This window comes from Myotis yumanensis, unplaced genomic scaffold, assembly GCF_028538775.1.
Source record: "Myotis yumanensis isolate MYYU_CA2020_CCGP unplaced genomic scaffold, mMyoYum1.0.hap1 SCAF_8, whole genome shotgun sequence".
NCBI classification, from domain to species: Eukaryota; Metazoa; Chordata; class Mammalia; order Chiroptera; family Vespertilionidae; genus Myotis; species Myotis yumanensis.
In genome coordinates this window covers 15,465,388-15,477,952 of record NW_027223759.1, presented here as the reverse complement: position 1 = coordinate 15,477,952, position 12,565 = coordinate 15,465,388, and the positions used below count along the sequence as shown (strand labels likewise).

The window sequence follows — 12,565 nt, the reverse complement described above, 5'->3', positions numbered from 1 at the left end:
ACCACCTGGAGATCCTATTAAAACTGGATTACTGGGCCCCGACTCCAGAGTTTTTGATGCAACAGGTCTGGGATGGGGCCCAGAGTGTGCATTTCTAACAGATTCCCAGGTGATGCTGGTACTGCTTGCTGGTCCCGAGACCATACTTTGAGAATCACGGGCCCAGAAGAAACGGGGAAGCATATTCCAGGCCTGGGGATCTCAGCATAGGATAGAATATTGTGACCTCTTGGAAAATTTTAGGGGGAGTTCATTTGGTGCTTTCTGCTGTCACAAAAGAAGAGAAATCTATCATTAAAAAATTTCAGTATAGCCCTAGCTGGTTTGGCTCAGTGGATAGAGCGTCGGCATGCTAACTGAGGGGATCACAGGTTTGATTCCGGTCAAGGGCACATGCTCGGGTTGCAGGCTTGATCCCCAGTAGGGGGTGTGCAGGAGGCAGCCGATCACTGATTCTCTCACATCATTGGTGTTTCTCTCTCTCTCTCCCTCTCCCTTCCTCTCTGAAATCAATAAAAATATATTTTGCCCTGGCTGGTTTGGCTTTGCGGATGGAACATCAGCCTGCAGACTGAAGGGTCCCAGGTTCGATTCCGGTCAAGGGCATGTACCTGGGTTGTGGGCACATCCCCAGTAGGGGTCGTGCAAGAGGCAGCTGAATCGATGTTTCTCTCTCATCTATGTTTCTAACTCTGTATCCCTCTCCTTCTCCCTTCCTCTCTGTAAAAAATCAATAAAATATATTTAAAAATATATATATTTTTTTAAAAAATTCAGTGTAGATCCTGTAGACCTGCTAGATAAGCAGTACTCGGGCTAATTCTCTGGCTGGGAGAGGAGAGCCCGGCACCTGCAGCATGGTGGGCAGAATCCACTGGTAGCCGCTGAGGGAGAAGAGGTGGTTGAAGTGCACAGCACTGTTGATGACGGTGGCCGCGTACTGCCTGAGCAGGGCGCTGTCTTCTGGGTGCAGGATCAGAGCCCCGTTAAAAACGTTGAGGAAGAGCATGATTTCATCTCCCCAGGGAAACTCGCTGGGCATGCCCAGGAACATCTCCTCCAGGAGCTGGATCCACAAGCTCTTTTGAAGAGTGTCCAGGCCAAACAGCTCCTTCCCAGCTGTGAGAACATAAAAGCAGACACAGAATTAGCCCCATGCAGACGCTGTGGGCGTGGGAGGGCCATCCAACCCGAGGGCACTGCTGTTTCCCATGTGTTCCAACTCCGGGATGTGGCAATCTACTGCTGAAAGGCTTCCCAGCACAGTATTGCTGGCATTCACGTGACACTTCCTGGCTTTCAAAGGCCTCTCAGCATCACCTCTTTGATGCAACCCTGTGGGCAGACAGGGGAGACATTTGCAGTGGGTTGCTGCTGAGTAAGCTGTGGCTTTGAGAGAAGTTATTTCAGAAAGAAAATGGCAGGGTTGGGACCACTGCTTGGTCTTTTAATTTCTGGTCAGACTGGAGTTCTTTCCACAGTCGCTTTGCTTCGTCTCGATGAAGACACTGAGCATAAGTCTGCTCATTTCAGTAAACTGTCCCAAATGAACAACTGAGCAACAGGGTGAGGTTTCAAAGTACACCTCTTTCTGTTTCCTGTCTCTGTTTCTCTCTCTCTTTCTCAATTCAGCTATAATTTAGAGAGAGTGAAATGCACAGAGCTTATAGAGTTGAATGAGTTTTGACAAAAATACACACTTAAGTACCCACCACCCTAATCAAGACCATTTCAGGACCTCAGAAAGTCTCTTTATGCCTCTTTCCAGGAAATTCACTCCCCCAACCCGAGGCCACCACTGTCCTGCTCTCTGTCATGAGAGAATAGTTTTCCTCCTCCTGAGCTTCTTATAAATACCTATTCTTCACTTCGTCAGCCTAACAACATCAGAGGACTTCCTTCAGCTGCTTAGACCTAGCTTGGAGCAGTGGTCTCCAAGTTTGGTCCCCAGAATAGCATCATCATCATCATTACCTGGGAACTTATCAGAAATGCAAGTTCCCAGGCCCCATTTCAGAGCCACTGAGTCAGAAACTTGATGGTGGAGGGTGGGGCCCAGCAACCTGTGTTCGATCAAGTCCTGCCAGTGATTCGGAGGCAGTCAGGGCTAAGAACCCCTGGCTTACAGAACTGTCTGCTGATGGAGATGCCCTCCAGCCACGGACTAAACAAGGGCATGAGCCGCCCGAGAGAGGAGATGCGTTTGTCTGGATACCTTGAGGATCGCTGAAGAGTGAAAACTCAGCATCGATAGCACTGCGAGGGAATGAGGGCAGTCGGAGGAGGTCTTCCTGCAGCATGGAGACGTGGGACTGTTTGTGGGCCGTGGGGATCTTCTGGGTCAGGGAGATGAGGAACAAAACTCGCCCCACTTCCTCCAGCTTCCGCGTGAACACCTTGCAGCAACCAAACGCAGGAGCAGACACAAATAGAATCAGCAACTCCGAAATGACAAAGAGTGAAGAAATGGAAGTAAAATCTGTAATGGCAAACCGGGCTGATAAAATCAAGGTGGGGGGAAGAGAAATGAGGGAGAAATGTGTGTGTGGTGGTTTTTGTGTTTTTGTGGTTTTTTTTTTCACACAGAAAGAGCAAATAATACTTAATTGACTCTCACTTCTTGCATGTGTCTACTCTATGGGAGGAAGCGTTTCTTACAGAGTTTGCAGGCTGGAAGGACCACAATGCAAGCATTGTCAAGAATAGTTCAATCACATAGAGGCCATTTGCCCAGTCATCAAAATATGGAAGACCTTCTCCAACAAGAGCTAACAGTCACTTCCAATTGCTTCTACCATCTCCACTGATGCCTTAAGCTGTGTCTTGTTGGTTCTGAGTTTGCCTCTTTAACACTGACCCAAATGGGATCCAAGAAAAATCTACCTTGGGACAAAAGCTGATGGGACCCTAGGTTAGTCCTCCTTTAGCCCTAAATTTAGATGGCATGAACAAGGGCCTCTGAGCCCCTACTCTTAGTTCTTTTTCTGCTGATGATCAGTGGACAGGGGACATGATTTGGGAGTTCATAAGCAGTGAGGCGCTGCTGAGGAAACTTCAGAGCCAGAACGATGGAACTAAGTTTGAGGAACTTAGAAAGACATCTTTCAGTCCAACCTGAGTGCACACAGAGCCAGAGCCCTAATTTATGCCATTCTTTAAAACATGTTCTTAAACATGGTTAAAAAACAAACTAGTGAAGTGCCATTTTCTATGATGGCTTTAGTTATTTTGCTGCTAAAATTATGGGCTGAGATAATTTGGGGAGAATTGTTTCTGAAATCATTTAAATGTAAGATCTTATAGTTTTGCCCAACATCTCACACCCTGTAACCCCTTCACTATTTTCTTTCTTTTAAATGTAATTTAGGTAGTTAATCGTAAATATATTTTTAATTGCATAAGTGGTCTCATTATATGCCATTCTTATTCATTTCATGAAGGTATTTTGGATAGTTTGATACCGAGTTAGCATCCTTGCTATGTGCAGAAAAACTGAAATTATAAAATATCCTGAAATTCTTGTTTTGACATTTTATTAAAAATAAATGTAAATTAATTAAAAATAAAACAATGTAATGCATGGATCATATTAAAATTATATTGTTAGAATTATATACTACACTTACATTTTGCATGCAAAGTAGTGAATCTCCTTCAGCTTGAAGTCTGATTTGCGATAAGACATGTGAACATTATTCTGCTCTTCAATCTTTATTTTTTTAAATTAAAATTTGCTTTTAATGGTTGATTAGAGAGAGAGAGTTTTGTTGTTCCACTTATTTATGCATTCATTGGTTGCTTCTTGTTTGTGCAATAACCAGAGATCGAACTCACAACTTTGGCATATGGTATATGATGCTCTAGCCAACTGAGCTACCTAGCCAGGACCTATGCTCTTCAATCTTAGATCTAAGTACAACTGCTTGATTATGTCTCCTATTTGAAGAGAAGTTAGTAACATGCCCAAAGTCAGATGATTGGTCAGGGGCAGAGCTGGGTCTGAGTCCAATCTCTGGACCTTAGTTCAGTATTCTTTTCAGACATCATGCACTGATTCTCTCTACTTATTTATTTTCCAGTTAGCACAAACCTCTAGGACAACCTTCTAATAGTTATGTCATATGTACTTCTAATCCTGTTTTACAAAACTATGGGATGAAAATCCATGCTTAGAAACAAATAGGCAAATAAATGAGAAAATTTCTATTGTTTATACCCAATGATTCATCATAGCACTACTCCAGGTGAGTGTTCCTTAATACTTTATATTATGATCCCATTTACAAAACTAAACAAACTATTTTGGGGAACTATCTATTGATCAAGGGCCCATCTACCCATCCTCTCCAGAGAGGATCTAACAGCATCACAGAATCTCAGGCTTGGCAACCCATTTACCCAGCAATTATCCCAATGACACGAGAAAACGGAGGTGGCCAGGCACCTGTTTCTGAATGAGCTCCTGTCCTTTCTCCGGATGCATATGCACGAGGTTCAGCTGCGGAGACACTGACCTCCGGAAAGGATAGATGTCCCGGACATAGGTCTGTGATGGGATCACACAAAGACAAAAGAGATGATTACACTTTTGACCTCATTTCTCTTTAGGTCAGACAAACAAAAGTTATGTATTTTCTAACGGTTTTGATTCTTACTAGGGTACATTCCCCAATTTGACAAAATAACAAGGAAGGTAAAAGCCCTCCTCAGGAAAGCGTCGCATCGCCCAGGCTGAGTACTCTTTCCGAATACCCGGTTGCTGTCAGAAGCCAAGGAGCCAAAGGCTGCTGACTAAATGACATTTTGGAAGGAAGTCACTGTAAAGCGATGTCAGGGGTCTTCCTGAGGTCCCCCTTTGCTCATTAGATCAGGTCACCCCGATCATGCTTACCATCATAGAAGGGGGAATCAGAGAAACATTAAAATTCCAGTAGAAACATGTGTTATTACATGGACAGCTTAACTTTTCATCTAAATTTAATAATAATCACTTTATGCTTTACTTGGCCTATCTCCTTTGGTGATCACAACAACCCTACAGTAGATACTATTATCACCACCTTCAGTCTGCAGACAAGGAAACTGAAGGTTCCAAAAGTAAAGTGGCTTGTCCACAGCTACCTAGACAGTAAGTTGTGTGACCTAAGTGGTCATACTCCTAACCTCTAAACAATGATGCCTCCCTGAGGGCTTGCTGCCCTCAAAGAAAGGCATGATGAGCTTCTGACACAACCCAACATGAATGTCATTGCTGCACAGTCTCACCTTATTGTAGTGGATAAGGTTCCATCGTTTATCCATGAGAAAATAATGTGTTGACTGGGATTCTGGGATGTTAAAAAATTCCAAACACTCCTAGAATAATAACAATACATTTTGATAAAGGTTTATTGAAAACATACTATGTGCTACCAGGTAGTAAGCTACAAAATACAAATATTATAAAAATAAGGTAACTTATAAGGATTTTATATATGTGCATATCTATATCTATATCTATCTATCTATCTATCTATCTATCTATCTATCTATCTATATATCTTATACACTCTTATATATTATGCCCGGGTGTATATGTGTGTGTGTGCATATAAATATATGGATACACACTGCATCTGGATATGAAGTTATCCAAAGAATGATATAATAAAGACTAGTAAGGTGATATAAACCATCTACTCTCATAGTGCTAAAAGATGTACAATAATATTTTAGACTGAGTGAGGAACCGTGGAAGTATAGTTACATCTACTAGTCTCAATGTCAGGAAGAAAGCAGTTTAGTAACAACATGAAAAATAATACAAACTACAATGCATTGAGCACTTATTATGTACTATTTTCTAAGTTCAAGGCTTTCTATGTAGATTACGTGTATAACCTGCACTAGTATCCCAGTACTGTTAAAAAAGAAACCGACAGTAGAGAGGTCTTGTTAATTGATTTAGGTCATACTGGTTGTGATGGAGCCAGGGTTTGAGCTCTGTCTGCCTTCATGTCATCCTACCATTTAACACAGAGTAGGAAGATGGAGGGATTGTTCAATTTTGCCTCAATGGGCCTTAGATATTCCCAGGAGATGTCTGGGTGAGACCTGAAGGAAGTTTAACAACCTTTCTACTGAAATAAAATATACAAGTTTGGCAAATGGAATTTCTCAGAAGTCCTTTCTACTCTGTCTGAGCCTGGAGTTGTATTACAGGAAATCAATTACCAAAAGTTTGAACTACACATAATAAACACCAAGGAGTCCAATGGGAATCATAGTACTAGTTTACCTACTACATTACCTTAAAAACCTTACAGACATGCAGCTATGGACTGCATTTCTTTTGAGGGGAATACGTGCCATAACCATTAAAAATAATTTCTCAACTCACTTGATTTATTCTAAGGTATGTATTTTCTGCTTCTCCCATAATTTCCAGCAGTGACAAGTCAAGACTGTATACAGATGCCACTAGAAGGGTCTCTGGCATCGATCCCAGCTGACAGCTGGAGTTTGCCCCAGTGCTCAGTGTGTAAACACAGGCACCTGCAGAGCTGCCCCCACAGCGAGCCAGGCAGCTCCGAGGCAGGAGTGCACCGCATTCCCACGGCAGTTATGGGGACGCGCCAGGGTCATGCTGCTATTGTAGCTGCAGAGTTTGCCTACTTCATCGCAGAGCTAACATGTCAGTAAAAGTGGAGAAAATTACACAAGAAAATGGAGGAAGTACACAAATAGAGAAAGGGAATCTAGAAGAGGTAAACAAATGTGCATATTGGGTGGAAGATAGAAAAATGCCATGTAATTCTAAGCTGGATGGTCAGGGACGTGTTCACAGTCATTGTGCCATTAAAAATTGTTCCTGTCAAAGTCACGCCTACCTTTAACAGGGCTTCAAATTGAGTGTCTTCATGGACTGGTAATTGGGTTGGGATATCACACTCATTCTGCCCATGAACCACCAGGGTTTTGGTACCTACAGAAGGAAAAAATCATAATGAACTGACTTCTACTATAGAAAATTAGTAAAGCACAAAATATTAAAATGTTATCAATAAGCTGATATTTTTATGATTATTACTATTAGTGCTTAATGTGAATTGTGTAGTACATTAACTGCACTCCTCTATTTCTAGTTAAATATATATTTTAAATATATTCATTTTCTAAATAATTACAGCTACCATTTATGGAGTTCTTAATACCTTTTCATGTATTTTATGTGCATGATCATATTTAAATCTCACAGCAACTCTAATATCGGTTCTACTATTTTCTTTCTTTTTTATAATTTTTTAAAAATTTGTTTTTATTTATTTTAGAGAGAGAGGGAGGGAGAGAGAGATGGAATCATTGGTAAGAGAGAAACATCAATCGGCTGCCTCCTGCATAACCCCTGTTGGGGACTGAACCTGCAACCAGGGCATATGCCCTGACCGGGAATCGAACCTGTGACATTCAACCACTGAGTCATACCGGCCAGGCATGGGTATTACTATTTTCATCTTACAAATGAGGAAATAGCACTTATTCTTATAAGTAAGAACTTATAAGTAACTTATTCAAAGGAACACATTTATTTAGTGGAAGAGTCAGAATTCAAACCTTAAGCATTGCAACAAATATGCCCAGTATTTTAAATAATAACAGTTGAGAAAATATAAACAGAAATATTAGCAAAACCAAAACAAGTACCTTAAATATAGTTTAAATGTACATTTTCAGTATTCCACTTAGCCAGTGAGGTAGTACTTACTCTACTTCATTCACTAATTACAAATCTTTATGAACATTATGATGTACCTTGGTTTTTAATGAGTTGTTTTTAAGAATATGAATGAAAATATGAGTTTATTTGTTATAATAAAAACTGATCACTTTGTTGACTTAATACAGAATACATGTAAATACACAACTAGCATTTATTGAATGCTTACCATGAGTCAGGTACAGTAGTGAGAATTTTACATACCTAAACCCATTTATCTCTCAGGATTGTGAAGTATGGTTATATCCCCATTTTACAGATGCGGAAAGAACGCTTGAAAAATTATGAACTATTTTATAGCTAATACTAATTATACAGACGATAAAGGGCAGTTCTCTGATTTTAACACAGGCTTCTTTGCTGCCCAAACCTGTGTTCTTATACATAATTGTGTCTTTCTTTTTACATCAATACATGTATCATCTCATATTTCCTTAGTCACTGCACAAGGATAAAGGCTTTTCAAAATTTTTATCTTAAACAAAGACAAGCGATTCAAAGTGAAAAGAAACTGTATCTAGAGTTTACATCACACTTCATGTTCTTTTGTGATTCTTTTCCTGATTTTCCTTTTTTCATAAAGCCATCTCTCATTGAGTTTACAAAGGACTGGGGCCCATGCCATGCAAACAATATTTATTCTCCTTGCAGTGCCAAAAATTCATTCAAAAAGGCTTTCAGCTCAGCTGGCCCTCTGCGATAGACTTAAATAAATCTGTAACCTTGGCAGCCCTTCAAGGACTGATTCACAGGGATCTCAGTTCTGATGTCTTCCTTTTCATCTGGCAATTGCTAACTCTTAAAGGGCCTATTGTATTTTTTTTCAGATTGTACTAAACAAAAATTCTTTGAAGCACTCAACACCAGGGTCAGGACTCTGAAAATTTTCTCATGAATGAAAGAGATGCTTGGTCTTTAAAAGCGTTATTTAGAACAAACAAGATAGAAACAGACTCACAGACACAGAGAACAGACTGATGGCTGCCAGAGGAGAGGAAGGTTGGGGGGGATGGGTGAAAAAGGTGAAGGGATTAAGAAGTACAAATTGGTAGTTACAGAATAGTCATGGGGGTATCAAATACAGCAGAGGAAGTATAATCAATGATATTTTAATAGCTATGTATGCTGTCAGATGGGTACTAGAAATATTGGGGGGATCACTTTATAAAGTATATGGTTTTCTAACCCCTATACTATACACCTGAAACTAATACAAAACAATATTGAATGGAAACTGTCATTGGAAAATAAATTTAAAAAACAAATAATAAAAGGTTACTTAAAGAAAATGTCATGTCATCCAAAAGCAGTGGTGGATTACCTGGCATTGAGGCGGTCACCAGCAGCTTCACCTCACACTGCTCCTTCTTCATGGTCTGCTTCAGATCCTTGAAGAAGAGGCCCTCCACATAGCCCACCACCTCCCACAGGAAGGTCAGGGTGGCTGAAATGGCATCCATGCCCCACTCGCAAGGGGTCCGCACAAAGTACATGATTAATCCCACCTGCAAGGCAGAACGGGGAGCGTTCACAAAGCCACATGATCCTGAGTGCACATTCTCATTTCCTTGGCTTTTCTTTGCTTGATTAAATCGTCTTTTGTACCTTTGTATTTTCTGTTCAAATACTTCTCCAACACTTTCTTTTTTAAAGATTTTATTGACTTTTAGAGAGAGGGAGGAAGGGAGAGGGAGAAAGAGAGAGAGAAACATGGAAGTGAGAGCGAAACATTGATCAGCTGCCTCCAACGCGTCCCCTAACGGGGATTGAGCCCACAACCTGGGCATGTGCCCTGACCAGGAATCCGAAGGGCAACACTTCGGTGCTTGGGATGATGCCCAATCAACTGAGCCACACTGGCCAGGGCTCTCCAACACTTGCAATGGCAGTAAGCAGGAGAGGGCGAAAAACTGATCAGAATAGATTGCTGCCCATTTATATGTATCACTAAAAATGGTGCTTCTTAAGAGGAAATCAGAAGATCAGTTTTCCAGGCTTCAAGTCACTTGTTGCTCAGGTAGTTAGGTGACCTGATAATAATCTCTATATGTTTGGCCAAACACTCTTGGCAGATTGGGTTATGTCTATTGATCTGAACTGAAGAACACTCTGTCTGTTTGGCTAAGTCGGTGAACTTTAAAGCTGTTGTGTCCTCTCAGTAACTTTGAAAAGCGGCCTGTCCTTCTGTACATTTTAAGCTGACATTTAAAATGTCTCATGATAAGGTTATTTTTTGTTAATAGGAACAGAATATATTAAACATTCTATACACTGAAATAAGAGGACTAACTGTAACTGGAAAGTGTATTTCATCAAACTTGATGAAATAAGCTTTAACTGCCTTATTCAATTATGCCCAACAAAAATCAGAAAAATGTGTAAAAGTTCACACCCCTTTCAGTGGCTTTTATCCATTGTTTCTTGAAAAACTGGCTAATCCTATACAATTTTCCAGTTACATTGAAAAAATCAGTGTCACTAATCTAATCTGAAGGCTGAATAACCTAATGAGGGTCAAATCTGTAGAAGACAAAAAAAGGTGGGAAGTCCTATGGATTCAAAGGGCCTTGATCAATCAGAAATGAGGCTTCCTTAAAAGTAAAACTAACACAGTGCGTCAGACTCTTTCTCTGTCGAATGTGTCTGTCAATGTAGCCTGCAGGTACCTGTGATGGTCAGGGTGGGCCTCTGTGTGTGCTGTAGGTAGAATGACGATTGAGATGGCAGGCCTGCTCAAACAGCGTTAGTACATATTTGTAAGTTGAGGATTTGGAGATTTATTTCCTTAAAACTTTGTGGGCAACACACTCCTTTGAAAGTCTACACAGATGCCCAGATGTGCTCAGACCCCAGGTTGAAGATATCTGAGTCAAGTTACGCAGTGGATTTAAATGTCCCTAATAATTGCCCAGTTGGCGTGGCTCAGTGGTTGAGCATCAACTTATGAACCAGGAGGTTGCAGTTCGATTCCTGGTCAGGACATATGCCTGGCTTGCGGGCTCAATCCCCAGTGTGGGGTGGGCAGGAGGCAGCCGATTGATGATTCTCTCTCCACCATTGGTGTTTCTCTCTCTCCCTCTCCTCTCCTCTATGAAATCAATAAAAATATATTAAAATAAAATAAATGTCCCTAACAAAGTCTGGAAGAGATGAATTAGTGTCCCCCATATCCCTACCACACACATCTATAATAGTTGTTAGATAAAAGATGTATAATAAGGGTAATGGTTTAAAAACTTCTCTGCTCTTTATTATTGTGCCATTCTGAGTACAAGACCCTTTCCCTAGTCCACCTAAAAAATCCATGTGCTTGGGATTCAGGGAAAGATTAGGGTTTAGACAGAAATGCAGAAACAGAAATTTATATTCATTCAAAACAAGGTTTTAAAGCAAATACAAAGCCTGGTTAGCCCTTTTCTCTTATGTATTATGCAGCTGAGAAGACTGTGTCTAACATTAAAGTTGTTTTTTTTTGGAGTTGACGGAAGTATATGGCAGAAGGGAAATGAAATGTCCATCTTCGTATCTCAAGGCTAAAGGACGGAGGAGAGCAGTGGTCCAAGGAAGCATTTCCCATACGTAGTGGCCTGGAAATGGGCAGGCACACCGAAGGGGCCCTTGCTCCCAGTCTCTGTTAGGGTGTCTGACAAGAGTTCACCTCAGAGACGTTCCACACCAACCTGGATGCAACATAAACTGGGCAGAGCACATACCTGAGGGAGGCCTTGAGGTTTGGCTTTGGTGATCTACCTTTGGCTTTTGTGTGATGTAGACAGGACAAGAAGGAGCAGACGGTTTGGCTGGAGAGCTTTCCAGATAGAATTACCATATGTCGGTGACATTTGTATAGGGTCCTCTAGCTGGAGCCATTTGGGACTCACTACCAGAACTCAGCAGGGGCTGAGGTGAGGTAGAGTCTCCCAGAACTCACCGCTGAGAGCAGAGGGACCCTAAGTCACAGCAGCCGTGGGCTTTGGTGTCCACTGGCTGGGCATCCAGCAACCAGTCAGATAGGAGGGCACCCTCTCATGAAGGCAAGAGCCAGAGCAAACGTTGAACAAGGGATGGAACGCTGAACAAAGGTCTTTTTTCTTCCCAACTTCACATGGTGTTTAAAGATAAAAGCAGTTGGAAGGGAAGGGAATTCCTAGAAACTAAGTATTTCTAGCCAAGAGACACTGAACACCATCCAAAGGTACTATTTATAGATTTTTATCAGTCTGAACTTAAAACTGGATTGGACATGATTTTTATTATTTCCCTTGTCAACCAGCAGGTGGGCACTCAGGAGGAAAACCAAATCAGTCATAGAGAGGAGAAATGAATTACAAATTTCCTCTGCACATTAATGTTGTGTTGTAAGTTACATTTACCATTTTGCTACAGATGCACATGAACAACTCTTCTACTTCCCAACCTGCTAGAAGACCAATGACAGTAATGGAGAAAGAAGAGTTTCTCTCAGCATAGAAATTTATTTGGCATCTGTCTGCCTGGATGAAGGTGCAATTTCAAAGAACAGGCATCATGTTAATAGTCCCCAAACTGCCTATCCATTTAGGGTGCAAGGAGAATGCAAAGAAATTGATAAATTCTGGAGGGTGCAGAAAGGATGGCTTAAGGCATAGATAGTTCCTATACTAACATACACTTACAAATACTTTCCACCTAGGGCAACATTTGTGTGTGTGTGTGTGTGTGTGTGTGTGTGTGTGTAAATAGTGAGATAAGAGAAAAATGACTAAAAACTACATATAGGTTTTCTCAAACCAAAATTAGGAACTAACATAAGGAAGTTGTATAATGCCC

The 12,565-nt window shown here is 41.1% G+C and overlaps 1 protein-coding gene across 5 annotated transcripts in view; it reads right to left on the bottom strand.

The window, feature by feature from the left end:
* UNC80 (unc-80 homolog, NALCN channel complex subunit) overlaps window positions 1-12,565 on the bottom strand; it is a 173,137-nt gene that overhangs the window by 44,912 nt on the left and 115,660 nt on the right. For all 5 annotated transcript variants that reach the window (XM_070422035.1, XM_070422038.1, XM_070422036.1 and 2 more), the window contains 6 exons: window positions 9,078-9,261; window positions 6,870-6,964; window positions 5,266-5,355; window positions 4,445-4,546; window positions 2,216-2,396; window positions 851-1,119 (listed from right to left, as the gene is read on the bottom strand). In XM_070422035.1, the coding sequence (XP_070278136.1) occupies window positions 851-1,119; window positions 2,216-2,396; window positions 4,445-4,546; window positions 5,266-5,355; window positions 6,870-6,964; window positions 9,078-9,261 (921 nt within the window). The remainder of the gene's footprint in view (window positions 1-850; window positions 1,120-2,215; window positions 2,397-4,444; window positions 4,547-5,265; window positions 5,356-6,869; window positions 6,965-9,077; window positions 9,262-12,565) is intronic.